The 20,577-nt window shown below is 60.6% G+C and overlaps 1 protein-coding gene and 1 long non-coding RNA gene across 3 annotated transcripts; one reads left to right on the plus strand and one right to left on the minus strand.

The window, feature by feature from the left end:
* The first annotated feature begins 1,214 nt into the window (after window positions 1-1,214).
* On the plus strand, window positions 1,215-19,273 carry Prkcg (protein kinase C gamma). 2 transcript variants are annotated; one of them, XM_004866728.4, is made up of 18 exons: window positions 1,216-2,193; window positions 2,618-2,649; window positions 3,597-3,679; window positions 6,930-7,041; window positions 7,118-7,249; window positions 7,744-7,900; window positions 8,611-8,745; window positions 8,988-9,075; window positions 9,317-9,346; window positions 12,366-12,518; window positions 12,789-12,977; window positions 13,586-13,677; window positions 13,763-13,825; window positions 13,908-14,046; window positions 15,994-16,074; window positions 17,214-17,321; window positions 18,122-18,262; window positions 18,485-19,273. In XM_004866728.4, exons 1-18 carry the CDS (start codon window positions 2,024-2,026, stop codon window positions 18,671-18,673), a joined length of 2,094 nt encoding a protein of 697 aa, XP_004866785.1. In that variant the 5' UTR covers window positions 1,216-2,023; the 3' UTR covers window positions 18,674-19,273. The 2 variants fall into 2 exon arrangements, 1 of the variants encoding a protein (XP_004866785.1); XR_002389911.2 differs by lacking the exons at window positions 18,122-18,262; window positions 18,485-19,273 and adding an exon at window positions 16,916-17,058 and having other exon boundaries at window positions 1,215-2,193.
* LOC147821292 (uncharacterized) lies at window positions 14,511-19,945 on the minus strand. Its single transcript, XR_015447332.1, has 2 exons — window positions 19,505-19,945; window positions 14,511-17,218 (listed from the first exon to the last, which is right to left on the minus strand). It is a non-coding gene; the product is annotated as an uncharacterized LOC147821292 (long non-coding RNA).
* Between the last annotated feature and the right edge of the window lie 632 nt (window positions 19,946-20,577).

Raw genomic sequence — 20,577 nt, forward strand, 5'->3', positions numbered from 1 at the left:
CCTTGGAGTTCCACGTCCACACGGCCTGTCAGGAGTGGGAACACAAGCACTTGTTCCCACCTTCTTCCCTGTCAGTCGCCCCTCAAACACTGCTTTCTTCTAAATGTAATTTAGAGCTGCCCCTTTCTCCAGTCTCCTGGCCCAGCTCAAGTTCCATTTTGTTTCAGCTGAGCCACTGCCCCAGCCTTTTCTTTGACCATCCTATTTCCAGCCCACCCTGGCCCCTGGGGAACTCGAAACATCCAGGTCCGATCCCGCTCCCACCCTCACTCCACGTTGCCTCCAGCTGCTACCCAAACTCAGTCCATCCGAAAGCCTTGCGGGCCGGCTAGTCACTGTCCGCCCTGGGCACCCGGACTACCCTGACAACGATCGGGTCAGCTCCGCACTAGCCTGTTCCACAGATCCTTTTGCCTGGGGGATGGTCCGGGCCCACCTCTGGCAACTTAGCGAGATCCTATCTCAAAATGGTAAAAAGCACTAGGATGTTGCTCAATGCAAAGGCCCTGGACTCAGTCCCCAGTACAGTGCATATCTGCCTGTTCTGTAAGGAGGGGCAAGGGCCAGCCAGGACAGACTCCTGTGGGGCGAGGACCGTCCTTTTTCTCTGCTGTCCGATTCTCGCCGCCCCCTAGAAGGCACCGGAAGAGCCGCGATGGAACCGGGGATAACGGAAAGAACCCGGGGAGCTGGAGCGGAAGCGGGGACTCCTAGGTCCATTTTCAAAGCCAACCGGCCGGCAGGCGGCAGAAGGCCACGGGCTCACGAGCGGACTGGGGTAGCCCCACTCGCTTTTCGGTTCCGACCCGTAAGCACTCACAGCCCTAGGTGAGCCGCGGTGCACGCACAGCCCTGCCCCCGCGCGGGGCACGCCGGGAGAGGGAGTTCCGGAACGCGCCCCGAGTGCGGCCGAGGAGAGCGAAGGACTACAAGGCCCAGGATGCACCGCAGCTCGGGAGGGCCGGTTGCCCTGGCAACAGAGTCTCTCTCTCTCTCTCTCTCTCTCTCTCTCTCTCTCTCTCTCTCTCTCTCTCTCTCTCTCTCTCTCTCTCTCTCTCTCTCTCTCTCTCTCTCTCTCTCTCCTCTCTCTCTCTCTCTCTCTCTCTCTCTCTCTCTCTCTCTCTCTCTCTCTCTCTCTCTCTCTCTCTCCTCTCTCTCTCTCTCTCTCTCTCTCTCTCTTGGGGCTGGGGTGGGGCGGAGCGCGACGTAGGCGGGGCGGCAAGGGGGAGCCCCGGGACCACGAGGGCGCCGCGGAGGCGCACGGATTCCCGGGGAGGACGGAGGGGCAAACCGTGGAAACGAGGGAGTCCCGAGAAGACACGAAGGGGCGAGACACCCCTAGGGACGGGAGACACAGGGACGCAGAGAGACCCCTAGGGACCGACCGCGGCGAGCGGGGAGGGGCCCAGGCAGCACGGGGCAGGAGGCGACAGACGGGGGCCCCTGAGGTGGGCCAGGGGACTGAGCCACGCCGCCCCGGGGAGGGCGGCGACATCGGGGTCCAGGGAGGAGAGACAGACGGAGACGCGCAGCGAAGCACACGGCCGCAGAAGTTCTCGGACGCAGAGCGAGGACGAGACTGCTCTGCAGGACCGGAGACTGCAAGAGACAGAGGCGGACCAGAGGATGAGGGGCAGCACAGGCTCTGAGAGGCAGGCGGCGTCAGGGACAGAGCGCCCCAAGCCTCCCTGAACCCTGGGCCTTCAGTACCAGGCAGAAAGTTTGTTGATTGGCGCAGTGACGCGGACACGGGGACCGCGGTGAGGGCGGAGACGCCGGACTGGCTGGACCCTCCCAGCCACCTAGCGGGTAAGGACGACAGGAGAGAGGAAGGCTCGGAGGTGTCCCCGCCCCGCAGCCACGCCCCGAGTGGGTGTGTGCACGTGCGGGGGGGGGGTAAGCGAAACCCCGCCCCGCGGTCGTCTTGGCGACGCCAGCCCCAGCCGGGGCTCCCACATTTGAGCAGGTGCCGAGCCAGCGCCCGCCGCCCGCCCTCGCCTCCGGCCGCCCGCGATCCTGGGCCATGGCCGGCCTGGGCCCCGGCGGAGGCGACTCCGAGGGGGGACCCCGACCTCTGTTTTGCAGAAAGGGGGCTCTGAGGCAGAAGGTGGTCCACGAAGTCAAGAGCCACAAGTTCACCGCTCGCTTCTTCAAGCAGCCCACCTTCTGCAGCCACTGCACCGACTTCATCTGGTGAGGAGGGGTGGGGGCCGGGGGCTGGGGTGCAGACTCGCGCCCCGTGAGCAGGGGCCTACGGCCCCACTCTGGGCTCCGGGATGGCGGGGCGCCGGCCTGGGGGTCTGGACACCAGGGTCAGAGGGGAGGAGGGGACGAGGTGCAGACTGGGCGCAGAGAGGGCTGCACCCCAACTGCGGGCTCCAGGATGGTGGGAGCGGGAGCGTGGACCCCAGGTTAGAGGCAGGAGGATCCGGGTCCTGGACCTCACGGTCCGCGGGCAGGAGGGGCTGAGGGCCAGAATTCCTGGTTCTAGAAAGAGGAGGTGGCTGCGTGGAGGGCGGGTCGGAGGCCACAGCCCTCAGAGCCCTGAGCGGCAGAGGTGGCAGAGGTGGGAGTTCCGGCAGCCCCTTCTGCACTGATCGGTGCATGACTCTTCCAGGGGTATTGGAAAACAGGGCCTGCAGTGTCAAGGTAAGAGCTGGGACCCGGACTCCTGGGACCCCCGAGGGTGGAGGCAGGGTCCCCACAGCTGAGGCTGGCGGCACACGTGTTCGAGGTCCCCAGGGAGGCGCGGGGGAGCCCGGGGCGGGGGGTGTGGCAGAGACAGTCTGTGGAAGGGAGGGAGCTCGGATGGTGGGGCCATCCGCGGGGGTGGTGCTGGGGGCCCCTCCCTCGGCCAGCTCCAGGTGGGGACAGATATTTGGAGAATCTGTTGCCATGGGAACAGGGAGATTTGGAAAAGGGGGAGCTGAAGGGGGGGGAAGGGGCTGGAGATGCAAAGTCAGAGCCCCCCCCAGGCTGCGGTAGCCATGACAACACTATGCAGCCCAGGCAGGGGCAGGCCCGGTGGGGGTCACCGTGATGGGGGGGCGGTTCGGGGGGGGCAGGGAAGGGGGCGAGTCCTAAAGTGCCAGCTGCCACTTGCTGAGAACAGAGTGAGTCAGGGTGGGGTGGGCCAGAGCCACCCCAGGCTCACTCCTGCTCCGTCCTTGCTCTGCTAGGGCTGTGCCTGAGAGTCTGTTTTCAGTCTTCCCATCTGTCTGCGGCCTGGGTCTTCAGGTCTATGGGATCCTGTTTTCCTTCTTCCTGTCTGTCTGTCTCCCTGTCTCCCTGTCTCCCTCCCTCCCTCCCTTGGGCCCCTGTGTGTGATCGCGGCTTTGTGTTTCTGCGATTAAACGCATCCCTCTCCCCTTCGAGTCCGTGTTTTGGGTTTCTCACTGTCCCTGTCTCTGTCCCTGTCTGTCCCTGCACATGGGGTCTCCCCTCTGACTTTCTGCTGTATTCTGTTTGCTCGGATCCCCCCTCCCCCATTTTCTCGCTGTCCACCTCTTTTTCTCTTTCCACTTTGTATCTGTGGGGATCTCTGGATTTACCCACGTCTCGCTCTGGCTCTGTGTCTCTGTGATTTTTCCCTTCAGTCTGCAGCTTTGTGGTTCATCGGCGATGCCACGAATTCGTGACCTTCGAGTGTCCAGGTGCTGGGAAGGGCCCCCAGACGGACGTGAGTGCCCGGACACCTGCCTCCTCCTCAGGCCACACCCGCCCTCACCCCCTGGGCGACCGTCCCAATTTCTCCTGCTATTTTTAAGGCTGGGAGGGGAGGGGGGCTGGAGAGATAGGGGGAGCTTGTCTGGCCCAGATTCTTTGCCCTTGGCCTGGAAAAGGGGACGTGAGGGGCCTGGGACAGGCCGGGGACACAGGTGGGAGACAGAGGAGGGCTGAGGAGACCAGAGACCAAGACGGGAAGGGTGGGCTGCCATCCAGGGGGCCAGATTTAGGGAAACTGAAGGCCGAGGGCCAGAGAGGACAAACCAGTACAGGCATGGAGATCCTGAGGTAAGAGAGAACCTGAGAGAGGAACAGGGATGCAGAGAGAGAGAGAGAGAGAGAGAGAGAGAGAGAGAGAGAGAGAGAGGGAGAGAGGGAGAGTGAGCAGGGGAGAGACTGACAGGAGCAGAGAGCACTGAGGGAAACAGCCACTGAGACGAGGACCGGACCTCGAGGGGCAAGGCCAATGCAGGAGATGTAGAAGGCGGGAGGGAGGGTGGAGAGCCTGCAGTGCCCAGCACATGCATGCATGCGCAGATGCACACTCAGATCCGCAGTCTGCCACCCGGCCCTCTGCGAGTCGGGGCTGCCGAGAGCCACCTGCAGGGGCCCGGGCCTCACTCCTCTTCACCGCGTCTTTGAGCCCCTGTAAAATGTGGCCAGTGGTCTAGTGCAGACCCACAGAACTGTCCCCGAGGCCATGCTGTGTGGCCACGAACCGCTGGGCCACAGAAGGGCTGCTGCACTGAGGAGCACTCGTCTGAGGCCCGCTTTGTTCAACTGGCTTAAACTCAGACATGGCAGGTGATCGGTACCAGTGTGGACAACCCAGGCCGGGCACAGGTCAGGGACCTCAGGTGGGCTGAGCATTTTGCCCAGGGTTTGACACAAAGTGGGAGAGTTTTGTGATTAGGAAAGACAGAGAGAGAGAGAGGGAGAGAGGGAGATCCACAGGAGTCCTGAGACATTTTGTGAGTTTGTCAGGTGAAGAAAACAGAAGTTTCCCAGAGCCTATATTCAGTGCCGCTGCCCACCACCTCCCGCCCATGCTGCTCACCCCCCCCTCCGCGTGCCCACCACGCCCTAGCACCAGCTCGAGTGTGCCGTACAGGGTCTGACACAGCTTGTGGGGGCAGCCTGGTGTTCTCCCTGAGCCCAGCTGGGCAGAGGCTCCTGAGGCACAAGCTGGGGTCTCTCTTGAGTGCCAGCCACACTCCTGACCCCTTCCTGCCCCGCCCCCCCAAATTTAACTTACCCCTTGAATTTCTTGACTTCCTGATCTGTGAAAGGGGGGTGAGAATCAATCGTGCCCCTATGGGATCGCTGCGAGATTCCCATGAGTCAGATTCTCGGGATGGGATCTGGACACGGTGAGAACTGTGACACTCATTGTCGCTGCTAACATTATTATTGTCATCATTGAGGAAGCGGAAGTGCCTGGCCAGCTCCTTCCTCTCCATTTTTGCTTCTTCTTAATACTTTTGATCTTGGAAGTCACGTGGTCCAAGCGCATAAGAAGGCAGGAGGGCTTAGAAGTGCTATTTGGCTTCCTTCTTAGGAGACTCCTCACGAAGGTCTCACAGCCCCTCTTTTTCAGGGAGAGAAACCCGAGGCTTGGACAGGGCCCCAACCTGAGTAGTAGGCATCATCAAGATTTGGATATTGGCCAGTTGTGGTAGTGCACACTGGTCATTCCAGCACTAGGGAGGCTGAGGCAGGAGGATCGCTGTGAGTTCAAGGCCAGGCTGGGTTACAGTCACAACCAGTGTGAACTACAAAGTGAGACCCTGTCTCAAAAAACAACGAAGAAAGGGTTTTGCCCTGGAGCTCCCTAGCTGCAGGCCTAGTGGCGTCTCCTTTCTAATAAGAATTCTGGCTTTGAGGAGAATAGCAGCTTCTGTCTGGAGGGCTTGTGGGTCAGGCTCCCTGCAGAGGCCTTCACTCGGGGATGATGGCACCCTACTTACTTCAGTCAGGGTCAGTCCACGGCCTTTAGAGACCCAGAACATCAGCAACTGTCAGTGCCCTCCCCTCCCCATCAATACATTCAAAATAGAACCCGACGCAAATAAATAATACCCGATAGTGTCTTGCATCTCCTCCTCACCATTCTTCCAGTACATTCCCAGCAAAAGTCAAGGTTGAAGTTCCTTAGCCACCCGATGTTGCTCCAGGGGTGGAGACTGGGAAGGAGAGGCCTGTGGGTGTCCTAAGTTCCTGACTGATTGAACCCTAGCAACTTACCTTTGCTTTGAGGCGTAGATTGTTTGTTTCCATTTGACAGAAGAGGACGCTGAGACCCCAAACGGGCCAAGAACTTGCTGCAAATCACAGCTGGGAAGTGGCCTAGTTCTTGTTTCGAAGGAGGGCCGTGTGGGGTGTCTGGAAAAGCACTAGTAATCGCCACGGCGATGCGATGCTGGAGAGTAGCAGGGGAGCTGCCTCGTGCTTGTTCCTGCTATGCCCGCAGCTCACCCCAGTCCCCTGATGCTCTCGTAACAGGGTTCCCCACGGGGCTCAGCCCCCATAAGGCTGGCAGAGGCTGCCCGAGGGCCCAGGCTGTGGCCCGCGCGTCTTCAGAGAACTCGAAGAGGGCGTGCGTGGTGTGTGGGGAGGGTAGAGCCTGTGGGGTGCTGACGCCCCCTTCGTGGTCTGCCCAAGTGCTACGCTGACAACATACGGGTCCCTCACTATCTCAATTGTTTTTTTCTTTTTTAGAGACAGGATCTCGCTATGTAGTTCAGGCTGGCCTTGAACTCACTCTGTAGCTCAAGCTGGCCTCGACCTCGGGGTGATCCTCCTGCCTCAGCCTCCCGAGTGCTTCTGTTACCTCCCAGCTCCACTTCATTTTTCTCCACCCCCATCATATATCCACACACACATACATACACAGACACACACACACACCTCTTTCTTTATTGCGGTGCTGGGACTGAACCCAGGGCCTCCTGCATGTCAGCCTGCTCTCTGCCCAGGCCTCACCCCAGCCCTGCCGCATATTTTATGTATTTACTGTGTTTATATTGTCTCCCTCCGCTAGAAAGAAACCCCAAGGCCAGGCGCCCTTAGCGTGCTTTCCAGGTTCCAGCACCTGGAAACCGCCAGGCGCCCGCGGGGTGTGCAGTGGCCCGGGTGAGGTGGAGCTCGGGGCTGGTCAGGGTCCAGAGGCTCCTGCCCCGCTGAGAGCCCCTCTGTGCCCCCAGGACCCCCGGAACAAGCACAAGTTCCGCCTGCACAGTTACAGCAGCCCCACCTTCTGCGACCACTGCGGCTCGCTGCTGTACGGCCTGGTGCACCAGGGCATGAAGTGCTCCTGTGAGTGCTGCGCCACCGGCTGGGGTGCAGGGGGGCAGCGCCGGGCTTCGAGTGCGACCCAGGCTTGTCCCGCCAGGCTGCGAGATGAACGTGCACCGGCGCTGTGTGCGCAGCGTGCCCTCGCTGTGCGGTGTGGACCACACCGAGCGCCGTGGCCGCCTGCAGCTGGAGATCCGGGCCCCGACCAACGAGGAGATCCACGTCACCGGTGAGGCCCCGCCCACGGAGGCCCCGCCCCTCGCAAGTGGGAGGCCTTTCGTCCCCACGTTGGGACCACACCCCCTACAGGGAGGCCACGCCCACCGATGGCCCTGGCTCCACCTTCAGGGTGGGGCGCCACCGTGGCCAGGCCCCTCTGACTCGACAGCCCCGCCCCCGTCCTAGCCAAATTCCAGGGCCCCTTAATGGCCATTGCAGGGGTCAGGGCCTTGAGGGGGCGAAGAGATGGACAGGAAGGACCTGGTTCTGGGTCAGGACCGGGGCAGACTCCTGAGCCCCAGTGGAAGAAAGCGCTCTGGCTCTGGTTTCTGGGCGTAGGGCTGGTTTGGAAAGGGCCTCGAGCCCTGCCTCCTGGCCCTGTCGAGGGAAGAGGTCATGGGAGCGCATCAGCGCTTGGAATTCTTCGTCGTTCACTGAGGGGGCTGGGAGCCCCTTCCCGGATCTCCGACCCCAGCCACACTTAACCTCCCCTTCACCCTGCAGTCGGCGAGGCCCGAAACCTCATTCCCATGGACCCCAACGGCCTGTCTGATCCCTACGTCAAACTGAAGCTCATCCCAGACCCGCGCAACCTGACCAAACAGAAGACTCGGACGGTGAAAGCCACGCTGAACCCCGTGTGGAACGAGACCTTCGTGTTGTAAGGCTGGATGCTGGGGAGGCTTGGTGACCGGCAGGGTGGCCCGAGGGAGGCCCGCACAGCCCCAGGGAGCAGCCACTGGGAGGTGTTGGACCCAGGGAAAGTCCCCAACATGGCGGGAGCAAGGCAGGGATTGACTGAGGGAGGCAGAGACACGGTAAGAAAGACAGACGTCAAGCAATGGCGGAGCAGGCAGGTACTCCACTCCGAGGAGCTGAGAGACCCGAAGAGCCAGGCCTGGAGGGAGGAAGAGATGCGGAGAGCAGTCCCGAGCAGAGAAGGGCAGGGCGGTGCAGGGAGCAGGACAGACAGCAAGGCAGGTACTCAGGGGCGGAAGAGCAGAGGACAGAGACCCTGAGGCGGGGTCTCAAAAGAAACATAGCCCGGGCCGGGAATTTAGTTCAGGCACCACACCTGCCTCACAAGCGCAAGGTCCGGAGCCTGATCCCCGGTATCAACAAAGAAAAACAAGAAGAAGAAAAAGCACAGCTTGAAGAGAGACACAGATGGAGATGGAGGAGCGGGGGAGAGAAGCCTGGGAAGAGAAGGGACCCAGAGCCCGGAGAGCTGTGCAGAGAAAGACCCGGAGGCAGGGCGGGAGGCAGCCCTTGGGGGAGGTGGAAGGGCCGGGAAGCCCCCAGGAGCAGCACCCGGGACAGGCAGGGGGACCCTGACCCGGCCGCTCACGCCTGCCTCCCCCCACCCCCCAGCAACCTGAAGCCGGGGGACGTGGAGCGCAGGCTCAGCGTGGAGGTGTGGGACTGGGACCGGACTTCGCGCAACGACTTCATGGGGGCCATGTCCTTCGGGGTCTCGGAGCTGCTCAAGGCGCCCGTGGATGGCTGGTGAGGAGCGGGCTGGGGCTGCGGCCAACTCGTGCTGTGGGCTGCTCCAGACGCCCTCCTCCGGCGCCCGCAGCGCAGCTTGCTCTTTGGTCTCCTCTCCCTCCCTCCCCTCTCATCTCACTCTCTCTCTCTCCACCTGTGTGCGTCTCTGTCTCTTTCCCCGCTTGGGGTGTTCCTGCCTCGCCCATGGGTGCCCCGCTTCCCCCACCCCTTCCCGGCCCTGGTGTCCGTCTGTATGTCAGGTACAAGTTACTGAACCAGGAGGAGGGTGAATATTACAATGTGCCGGTGGCAGATGCTGACAACTGCAGCCTCCTCCAGAAGTTTGAGGTACCAGACATCTTCCCCGGGGAGCCCAGTCCAGCCTCCTCTAGCTCAGAGCAGGTGCCCGCTGGTCCTGTGACTGCGACTCCCAGAAGACCCTGAGGCTCCTTCCTCTGTTCTCTCAGGGGGTTCTAGCCCCAGGGCCTGATGGGAACTGTAGTTCTTTTCCATCACCACGGCTTGGAGGTATCAGGGCCCCAGCCCTGCTCTCTCTGGGGGCCCTGATTCTGGCTTTCTTCTCCTGCAGGCCTGCAACTACCCCTTGGAATTGTATGAGGTGAGTGAAGCCGAGGCAGAGGCATGCTCCCTGTGCCTCTCTCCACTTGTCCCTCCTCTGCCTTCTGCATTCAGTTCTGCACCCGGGCGATGAGTAGGGACCTCACACCAGGTCCTTCTGGGGCTTGCTGAGTAATTCCAGTGATGCTGAGGTTGAACCTGACCCTCAGCTGACCCTGCCAAGACAAGAACATCCTGGCAGATACTTAAAACACAGGGCACAGTGACCCAGGCACTGATGAGGCCTGGGGGAGGTCTCCTGGACTTTTTCTACCTGCCCCTTGCTTCAACCTTTCTCCCCATTCACTCACGCGCTCACTCAGTGAACAGTGAACGTTGTGTCCGGGGGTGCAGCATAAGCCAGGGCTGCTCTGGAACCTGTCAGTCAGGCTGCTCCCTTTGGTGCCTGACCTGGAGACAGCAGCCTGGCTTTCAGGGCCAGGAAGCTCACAGTGCTGCCTCGGGCACCCACACCCGCCCACCCATGCCTCTCTGGGACAGCTGCCTGAGAGCCAGGCTGGAGGAAGGAAGGAGGCTTCTCTCCTTGGTTCCTCTTTCAAAAACTCATTGTTGAGCACCTGTGTGTGTGCAAGGCATAGTCATGGTCACGGTGGGCTTCCATGGCTCAGGGAACAGAACAGAAGAGAAAACCTCTGTGTGGGGCTTACACTTGGGGGAAGACAGGAAGCTAAATACATAAGCCTCCAAGGTACTGTGCATGAGGATGTGTTAGAAAGTGATAGCGCAAAGGAGAAAAAGGAACATTAAGGAGGATCCGGAATGCTATTGGGGAAGGCTTTTGTTTTGTTTGGATTTTTTTTTTCCAGTTCCAGGAATCGAGCTCAGGACCCTGGGCATGCCAAGCAGGTGTGGCACCACTGAGCTAAATCCCTGGCCCTGGGTTTGATTTTTGTTGAGACAGGGTCTCACTATATAGCCCAGGCTGGCCTCAAACTCACAGGGGTCCTCCTGCCTCAGCCTCATGAGTGCTGGGATTACACCATGCCTGGCTAGGTTTTGTGACTTTAAGAGCAGTAGGCAGAGAGGCTTCACCAGTAAAGTGACTGCTGGGCAAAGGCCTGAGCATGGGGAGAGTCAGCTGTCAGGAGTCCTGGGAAGGGGCATCTAGGAGACAGAGGGCCCTGAGGCGAGGCCAGGCCTGGAGCCTGGAGCGCAGAGGAGGAGCTGCTGGGAGGCTAGGGAGCTGGACCCAGAGGATGGAGTGGGGAGAGGAGGAAATGAGTCAGGGAAGTGGGGCTGCAGACCTTGGGAGGGTTTGGTTTTTAAACAGTGAGGTGAGAGAGGAGGTATCAGCAGGCAGGTGGCTGGGCAGATGTGGAGGAGCAGGCCAGCCTGGGGCTCAGGGGCAGAAGGAGAGGGAGAAGGGAGCAGGAAAGCGGCTTGAGAGGAGGCAGGAGAGCGGCCAGCTGGCTGAGGCTGAGTGCAGTCCTGAGGCATCATTCATTCAGCCTCGTGCACCCAGCTTCATGCCAGGCAGTGTTGGGGATGCGGAAAGGAGGGAGGCATGCTCCAGCTTCAAGCTGCTGGCTCTCCGCTGCAGGACGCAGTCTCCCAAGTCTCATCCCTGGGGCTGTTGGTGCTGTGGGGTTCTGCAGGGCACATAGGAACCCGAGGGGCATCAGCTTAGGGCCTGGCTTCCCAGTAGAGGTGGCATTAGGTTGAGACCTGAAAGTGAGGGGTGAGCAGTGAGGATGCCCAAGATTCAACACCAACAGTGTGCATAGGCCTGTAATCCCAGCTGTCTGGGGGGCCAAGGCAGGAGGATCACAAGCTCAAGCCCACCCTGACAACCTAGCAATTTTCCAAGACCCTGTCTCAAACCAATAAATAAAAAATAAAAAGGGCTTGGAGTGTAGCTTAGTACCTCACACACACCCCAAAAAAAGTAAAAGCAGAAAAAGAAAGCAGATGTTCTGTTCTGAAGGAAGAAAAAAAATCAAATACAAGCACATGGCAGTGCATATAATTTTCTTTGATTCCATCTTTGGATCTTATTGATTAGTTCCTTAGTGTGTGCATTTTTTTTTGAGTCAGGTCTTGCTTTGCAGTCCAGGCTGGCCTCGGCTGCGAGGCGGCCCTCCTGCCTCAGCCTGGGATGTCAGGTGTGCATGGCAGTGATGCTGTTCACTGCTGTCATGCAGGGCTCGGCGGGCCCTGGTAGCAATATTGGCATGCACACCCTGTGCCCGGGCCCTTGGCTCGGCCCTGGGCTGCTGCTGCCGTGGCAGACACAAGCAGCTGCTCTGCCTCCTGGGCCCTGGGCCTTGAACTTCACAGGCCCCGTGGGAGTCGATTCCTGCACGGGGGTCAGTCACAGAGATGGCCCAGTGCTGGCTGGGGTGGGGGTCCAGGAGGTTAGACTCTGCACTAAATTGCACCATCCAGCAGAAGTTTACTGAGCCGAAGCTGAGCCTGGGCTGGGTCACTGTCTCGGAGAACAGAGCCCACCTTGTCATAGTGAGCTTACAGGCTTAGCAGACAGCCACAAAGGGGAGTGGCATCACTGTGCTACCAGGAGCTGTCCAGCAAGGGAGGGGCCGCCAAAGGCCCAGCTGGGCCCCAGAGCAGCTACATGCAGCATGGCCCTGGGACCTGCTGGCAGCACCTCTTCTCAGGCCCAGCCCCAGGTTGACACAGCCGGGAGGCCTCGGAGGGGCCCTGCAGCCTGCTTTAGCAAACCCTCTGGGGATCCCGGCAGAGGATCGAGAACAGCAAGACTCTAGCTGAGTTGCTTGGGCTCCGGTTCCACTCTGCTCTGTGACTCTGGGCAAATCCCACAACCTCTCTGTGCCAGTTTTCTCTTCTGTGAAATGGGGGGACAGCCAGTTTCCCAGAGATGTCATATTGGCAGCGAGGGTCAGTTAACAGTCAGTGCAGCCTGCAAGCTTCTCGGAGTCTTAGAAAGTTCTGAACCCAAGAACAGGGCAGGTGTGTGATGGTTTCTTCTCTTTATCCTTCCTATCCCCCTCTCTGACTCCCCGTCTTCTCCCTTCTCACAGCGAGTTCGGATGGGCCCCACATCCTCCCCGATCCCCTCCCCATCCCCCAGCCCCACCGACTCCAAGCGCTGCTTCTTCGGGGCCAGCCCAGGACGCCTGCACATCTCCGACTTCAGCTTCCTCATGGTTCTAGGAAAAGGCAGTTTCGGGAAGGTTGGATTCTGGGATTCTGGGGTCAGGGGAGGATGCGGATGCAGAGCTGGGGTTCTGGAGACTAGGGGATCATAGAAGACTGGGCTCCCAAGTTAGGGCTGGGTTGTGCGGCTCGGGTTCCTGGATGACAGGAATAGAGGCGCCTGTGCTCCCTGAGGGGTGGACGCAAGGGCAGGGCGTCGGGCCCCACGGTGGGGGCCCGGAGCCGGAGAGGAGCTGGGCCAGGCCCTGTGCGTGGAGACGGAGGCCGGCCCGCTGGACCTCTCGCAGGTGATGCTGGCGGAGCGCAGAGGCTCGGACGAGCTCTACGCCATCAAGATCCTGAAAAAGGACGTGATCGTCCAGGACGACGACGTGGACTGCACCCTGGTGGAGAAACGCGTGCTGGCTCTGGGGGGCCGAGGTCCAGGCGGACGGCCCCACTTCCTCACCCAGCTGCACTCCACCTTCCAGACTCCGGTGAGGGAGGAAGGCGGAGGGAGGGAGGAAGGCGGAGAGGGCGTGGCCAGGCGGCTCCGTAGGGGCGTGGCCAGGATGCACTGTTCTGGGCCTCTCCTGGTGGGTGGGCTCCTTGGGGCGTGGCTGTGAGGGGTGTGGCCAGACGATGGGTCACCATTTTGTATTCTTACTGAAGGATGGGTCAGAAACGGGGGCGTCACCCTAAGATTGTTGTGTGGAGCAAGGAGTCAGAAACCAGGGTTTGGGGACGGCGGGACTTTCCAGGGGCTTGGAATGGGTGTGACTGGCTTCCTAGATTGAATGCAGGTAATGCAGGTAAAGCAGGCGAAGCCTGAGCACTGTTGGCCACAGGTTGCTAGAACGACGGCTGTGTGTGGCCTGTGCAGAAAGGCTTTGGTGTGTCCGGGTCTCAGCTGAGTGGTCCGGCCTCGGTATTCGGACCGTGCAACCGGAACACTTGATAGCCAGCAGTGGTGACCCAGGCTGTGGAGGTTCTGAGGGGGCACGGCGAGACCCCTGGGGCCGTGTTTCGGGGTGGGGTCCCCAGTCCGTCGCACTGTGCTGAGCGGCAGGCAGCTGTCCCTGCCTCTGATGCACTGGGCCCCCAGGACCGCCTGTATTTCGTGATGGAGTATGTCACCGGGGGCGACCTGATGTACCACATTCAGCAGCTGGGCAAGTTCAAGGAGCCCCACGCAGCGTGAGTCTCAGCCGGAGCCAGGCGCAGGGAGGGCTGCGGACAGGACAGGCCAGGCCCCCGACCTCTGGCTTCCTCCCCGCTCCAGGTTCTATGCCGCAGAGATCGCCATCGGCCTCTTCTTCCTTCACAACCAGGGCATCATCTACAGGTTGGCGCCCGGGACTCCCAGGGAGGGGAATGGGGCGGTGGCAGCTCCACCGCTGAACTCGGCCCTTCCGACATCCTGCCAGGGACCTGAAGCTGGACAACGTGATGCTGGATGCCGAGGGGCACATCAAGATCACTGACTTCGGCATGTGCAAGGAAAACGTGTTCCCGGGGACCACAACGCGGACCTTCTGTGGGACCCCGGACTACATAGCCCCCGAGGTAACCCAAGGCCTGCTCAGCCAGGCGAGCTCTGCTGCCCTGTCCCAACTTGGGGAGTCCTCTCAAGGCGACCAGACTGTGCAGGGGGTCTGTGCGTGAGCCATCCGGAGGAGGGGCCGGGTCTCTGGACAGGCAGAGCACAGGCCCTGGGGTGAATGTGCTAAGGCGGTGCGTGGGTCCAGCTCCGAGGACTCCTGAGCAGGTAGGGGCTGGACTGCTAAGTGGGGCTATTTTTAGAGCACTCTGGGGGCACCTGTCCCTGAGAACACTGCGCCCACATGTGGAGGCTGGAGGCTGTGTCCTGTGGATGCTAGCTGCGTGGAGCTCACCTTGAGTAATCAGTTGCACCAGAGCTCCCTGATAAGTGTTGCACGTGGTTCCGTGTGTGTGTGTGTGTGTGTGTGTGTGTGTGTGTGTCCTGGTTACTTTTCTTGTTGCAGAGACAAGATACTTGACTCCCAAAGTTAAAGGAGAAAGGTTTATTTAGCTCGCAGTTTGTAGAGGTTGCAGTCCATAATCAGCTGGCTCCAAGGTAGGGTGGCACATGGCAGAGGGGCATCAGTTCTTGGCAGACTGAAGGTAGCAAAGCAACAAGGGACCTTAGCAGTGTCTTCCTGCCCCTTTATCTTGACCAGACCACCGGGATTAGGGTGGTACCAAACCAGTCAGTGGACTAAGTCTAAGTAATCAATACCCTTAATCCCAGCATCACACACTCTAGATTCAGCCAGCTCTGAAAAAGCCCTGACTGCATGAGGCTTTGGGGAACATCTAGATGGAAACCATAACAGTGTGTGTGCATGCGTGTGCATGTGCGTGTGTCTGGGGGTGGAGCCCAGGCCTGCAGCAGGCACATGGTGTATTCATCTCTGCCATTCCAGGAGGGCTGGGCCGGGACCCGCAGAATCCTGGTGGTAGGTGTCATCCCTTGAGTGTTTCCAGGGGTTGGGCAGAGAATCGCTCTGACATTGCAGAGCTGGGGCTGGTGTCTGACTGTACCTGGAGATGGGTGGTGTGTGTTCCTGACTTCCTAAGTTGGACAGCAAGTTGTATGGGGATGTTGGCCCTCGGTCTTCTTAGTTGGTTGATGCAAGTGCCCAAATAATCAGTGTCAGTGGTTGTAAAACTGGTAAGAGAATCACCTTCAGAAACTTAGAAAATGATACATATTTTTCTGACTGTAACTCTGGCTTATGGAACCCAGGACTCTTCAGGAATGGGAACATCTATTTTTCAAAAAGTCCTTTGATGAAAAAAAAAAACTAGCCAGGTGTGGTGGCACACACCTGTAATCAGAGCACCCAGGAGGCTGAGGCAGGAGGGTCACCACAAGTTCTAGGCCAGTCTGAACTACATAGCAAGACCTTGTCTAAAAATAAAAGTCCTGAAGCCAGGGATTTAGCTCAGTGGTTCTGCCACCTGCCTCGAAAGTGCAAGGTCCTGAGCTCAGTTCCTGGTACCAAATAAAATAAAATTTAAAAATGAATAAATAAAAATAAAAGTCCTTCGATGACCCTGCTGTTGGTTCAGGTTTAAGAATCTCTGGTCTCTGAGATGTAGCCCCAGGCCCAACTGGAAGGGAAGGTCCAGTTACAAAAAGATCCTAAGTGGGTGGAACTTGTGACTCAGACCTTAAATAGCTTTTATATCTGAGAATAAAGAAACGTTCAGGGCCAGGGATTTAGCTCAGTGGTTCCGCCGCCTGCCTCTAAAGTGCAAGGTCCCGAGTTCAATCTCCAGTACCAAAATCCAAGCCAAACAAAACACGAAACATTCTATGTAGGTAAACTTTGTTTCCTGAATTTTCCAAAGGGCGGAGCTCTAGACGAAATGTTCAGAGTGGGAGGAGCTTGCGTGGAAAGCACTTGCGGTGGGTGTCCTGGGTGTGAGGCCCGAGAGCCGGGTTCCTGGGGAAGATGGTCACTCCTGGCCATGCCCTCTCCTCAGATCATTGCCTACCAGCCCTATGGGAAGTCCGTCGATTGGTGGTCCTTCGGGGTGCTGCTCTACGAAATGTTGGCAGGGCAGGTAAGGACGGTGGGGTGGACGGGGAGGTGCTGGCTGCGGAGGGAGCCCTGGGTCGGGAACGGCGGGGCCAGGAGGGGCCCATAGTTCTCCGGGCCGCCGAGGTGGCCGGCGCCGCTGTCCGAGGTCCTGAAGCCTTATTTTGCTGCACGGGCCCAGGGTTCTCAATCTGTTGCTAGTGGTCTGGCCAAACCTATGAACTCCTTCCCAAAATAATATTTTCATGTTCACGAAATAAAATAGGTGACAAAAGAAAGCAATCATTGATAGTTCGTTCCCTGTACCAAAAAAAAGAAAGCAAGCAAGCAAGCAAGCAGCCATTGGAATATAGTTAACAGGGGCCGGGGATCTAGCTCAGTGGTTCAGGCGCCTGCCTCACAAGCGCAAGGTCCCGAGTTCAATCCCCGATACCAAAAAAAGAAAAAAAGAAATATAGTTACCAAAACTTAAAGTCCAATTAGTCTAACCTAATTAAATTAAATATATAAGCTATCTAAATATTAGAAGTTGGAATATGGGAACATGTTCAGGTTCTTATGTGCTCTCACAGTAATACAAAATAAAAAGGAAGGTCTTGCAGTGAGTGTGAGGCAGGAGCGATAATTGGAAATACCTGTGGCTGCTATTGGTGGTAAAGATGCAAGTGCAGCTGTGGCAGTTTGTTGCCTGCATTCTTTTTTTCTTTGGTACCCGGGATTGAACTCAGGTACTTGCGCTTGCACAGCAGGCGGCCAAACCATGGAGCTAAATCCCTGGCCCTGCCTGCATTCTTAATCGGGGGAAATCTGACCTTCAGCTGGCACCGAGCTAAGTAAGATGCCAGTTTTCCCATCCTGTTGCACAGCCCCCTCGGTGGTGGCCACGGACCAGCTGAACTTCAAATTACGAACCTCTGCCCTCGGGAGCCTCCCCTTGCCCCAGAAGAAGGGGCCGCTGAGCTAATGTGGAGAAGGCACTTGCAGACAAAGAGGGCCAGGGAGCAGCGAGGTGCAGGATGAGGCCTGGAGGCGGAAGGCTGGGGCGATGGGGGCTTGGTGGTGTGGTCTGCCCTCCGGAGCTGTCGGGGTCAGCAGTTGGTCCTGGTCACGGTCCGACGATGGTGGAAGTTTGAGTCTCTGACCTCCCTCGCTCCACTCTCATAGCCGCCCTTTGACGGGGAGGATGAGGAGGAGCTGTTTCAGGCCATCATGGAGCAGACAGTCACCTATCCCAAGTCACTTTCCCGGGAAGCTGTGGCCATCTGCAAGGGGGTGAGAGCCCCTCTCGGCCCCCGGGTCACCCACACTCCACGTGGCCAGCCCTTCTGGGAAGCCTCCCTTCCCCAGCCCCTGGGCTTGCCTCTGTCGGACATGTTGATGGATCGTTACTTTGCCAGGTCGCTACCACCCTGTCTGAGTCTGGGCCCCCGCCCGGCCGCTGCCAGCCCCTGCCTCTCCTGGCCTGGGGGTGGCGGTGAGGGTCCGATAGCCCTAAGTCCCACAGCTCCACACCGTGGTCCCCTCTCGTGCAGTCTCGGAGCTGGTGTGGGAGGTTTGCACCCTTCTGCCTCTGCTCCTGCGCCTCGGCCGGCCCTCTGACCACCATCTCCGGGTCTCTGTCTCCTGCCTCTGCCTCTCTACGCCTGCTGGGGTTTCCTGTGTGCACCTCTTGCCAGTGTCTCCCCATGCTTGGCGTCTGCCCTTCCCTCTCTGGGTCTCTCTTCCTCCTTTTCTCCGCGTGTCCAACCCTCTCTGCCCTCTTCTTCTTCCTTCCCTTTCGGGGATGTCCCATGTCTCCTTCCTCTCTTCCTGGCTTTCTCTGCCCCTCGAACCCTCACGCTTTGATTTTCTTCTCGTTCTCTGCCCACCCCCGGGTCCCTGGGGCTGGAGTTCGCCTCTTCCCATTCCCACTCCACTCCCACATTCTCCTCCCTCCTCTTTCTGCTCCTCCCCCTCTGTTCTCCCTCTGGTCTCCGTGCCCGTGTTGCTCTGTCCCTCTGCCATTCTTTGTCGTTTCCTCCGTTCTCTGGGCCTCCTGTCCATCGCACTGTCCTTCTTCGTGTTTCCCCCAGTTCTTGACCAAACACCCAGCAAAGCGCCTGGGCTCCGGGCCCGACGGGGAACCCACAATCCGGGCGCACGGCTTTTTCCGCTGGATCGACTGGGACCGGCTGGAGCGGCTGGAGATCGCGCCTCCGTTCAGACCTCGCCCGGTCAGCCCCCCTGCACCCCCTACACCCCCAAACCAGGTCCCCGTGGGGTGGGCCGGCCTGAGCATCAGAACCATACCCGAGGACTGGGGTTCCCCCTTCGGAGACATCCTGAAGAGGGTGCAGAGAACACCCTGTCCCTAACCCTAAGAGATCTGGGGGAGACAGGATGCAGACCCCCGCGGAGGCGGCGGAACCCTAACTCCTCTCCTGCGCGTCCTGCAGTGTGGCCGCAGCGGTGAGAACTTCGACAAGTTCTTCACACGGGCGGCGCCAGCTCTGACCCCGCCAGACCGCCTGGTCCTGGCCAGCATCGACCAGGCGGATTTCCAGGGCTTCACCTACGTGAACCCCGACTTTGTACACCCAGACGCGCGCAGCCCCACCAGCCCCGTGCCCGTGCCCGTCATGTGATGCCCTCTGCGGCCGCTAGGTGTCCCCCCTGTGCCCTCCGAGCTAGATCCCGCCCCGCCGCGCTCGGGCCTGGTCCTTAGACCCGGGTTCTAGACCACCCCCCCCATCACCTGGCCTCCTAAATCCATCCGGGCTCCCCCGAGCCTTCCAGCGTTCTAGATCTGGCTGTGGTGAGCCCCGGATTCACCGCCCGCCGGCCCCGAGGGGCTCTGGGCTCCGTCCGCAGTTCCCTCTCCTTTCTCCCACCTGCCCTGGGGAAGGGGACTCAGGGGTCCCCGCTCCCCGCCCCCCACCCTCCGCGCCCCGCCCACCTCTGCTCCCGGTGCGGAGTGAGCGGGAGGCCGTGCCCGCTCCCCGGGCTCCAGGGGTGCCGGAAGGGGCCTTCGCCCGCCCACGTTCTCAGCCGGCTTTTCTTCTAGACTCTCCCACGGACCCACCAGGCACCCACACCCCGCCCGCGCATGGCTCCAGCCTCTCCGGAAACCTGGGACCCCCCCCCTTCCCCGGGGCCTGCCGGCTCTGGAGGCTCCTCCGCCTGCCCCTTAGCCTCTCTCACCCGGCCACAGCTGCCGAGAATAAACTTGGGATGCTGACGCTGAAGGGTTTGGGTGTTTTCTTGTAAGCTTGAAGAGTGGAGGGGAGCGGAGTGGGATAGCGACTGCACGGGACAAACAGGTGGGGTGCGAGGGGGGCACTCAGATCACGGCGTGATGCGGGGAGAGCGCCTCCCTCGACTTCACGAGTCAGAAATGTGCACTTAGACACCGAAAGTGTGAGACAGACCACGCTCACCCACAACGCAAGCACCCCCGGACACGGGCGCACACCCACCTTGAGACCCAGAGGTCGGAGGAGTCCTGTGAAAGGACACTGGGCCAAAGGGAGAGGCCCCAGGACGGAAGAGCTCAGGGAACCAGGGCCGGGGCTCTCGGCGGCAGCCAGCCAGGCAGCAGGCAGGCGCATCCTCCCGCCTCTTCTCTCTTGACCCACTTGCGAGTCGGGAGAGTGGCGGGACCCGTGCAGATGGACTACGTTTCCCAGCGGCCATCATGGCAGCCCCTTCCCCCAGGTGCAGCCCCTGGCCGCGGGGGCTGACGGGGAATGTAGTCCTCAGACTGGGCAGGCCCGCGGTGTAGTGCCCGCCGGTGGGGGGGGGGGCTCAGCCCCAGAGCCTCGCAGGTTCTCCTGAGGGTCCGGCGTCTCTTCTTGCCTGCAGGCTCCCGGGCTTCGGAGCCCTGCCCAAGTGGATGCCGAGCTCCCCTGCCTCCCGCCCCGCCCGCTGCACCGCCCCGTGCCCGCAGGCCCCGCTCCGACCCGCGGCGGGCGGCCGGCCCCTTTAAGAGTGGCCCCGCTGACATCACGGCGGGGGGGCTGGCCCGGCTCCGGCTCCGCGGCGGCTGCAGGACCCGGCTCCGCTCTGCGCCCGCCCGCCGCTGGGACCCCGGCCCGGCCAGAGCTCCTGCCCTGGGGACCCCCCGCTGCCGCTCCCTCCCAGGGTCTCCGCCTCTGCCCCCTTCCCCCTGCCGCACCTCCCCGGGCTCAAGGTGTCCGGGACCCCGCGCCCGTCGACCCGCGGGCTCTGCGCGTTCCGTGCGTCCGGCTCCCTGACCTCTGCACTCGCCCGGCCTCCGAGCCCAGCCTCAGCGTGGGGGCTGGGGCCTCAGCTCCGGCTCTGCCCCTCGAGCTCCGCCGCCGGCCCCTCCACCCTCCAGGCCGCGGGGCTGCGGGACCCCGCGTCCTCTCCGCGCCGCTGCCCTCTCGGGCACTCTCTCCCCTCGCCCCGTCCTCAAGGCCCGTCGCCCCCTCCCTCCTCACCCGCTCCGCGCCCCTCCCCTCCTCCGCAGCAGCCAATGAGCAGCCGCCGGTCCCTGCGCCCGGCCGCGTCCGCCTAGTGAGGCCGCGGG

The sequence above is a fragment of the Heterocephalus glaber genome, unplaced genomic scaffold (genome assembly GCF_053883595.1).
Source record: "Heterocephalus glaber isolate CG9 unplaced genomic scaffold, H.glaber_assembly_v1.0 deba00001745, whole genome shotgun sequence".
Classification (NCBI taxonomy): domain Eukaryota; kingdom Metazoa; phylum Chordata; class Mammalia; order Rodentia; family Bathyergidae; genus Heterocephalus; species Heterocephalus glaber.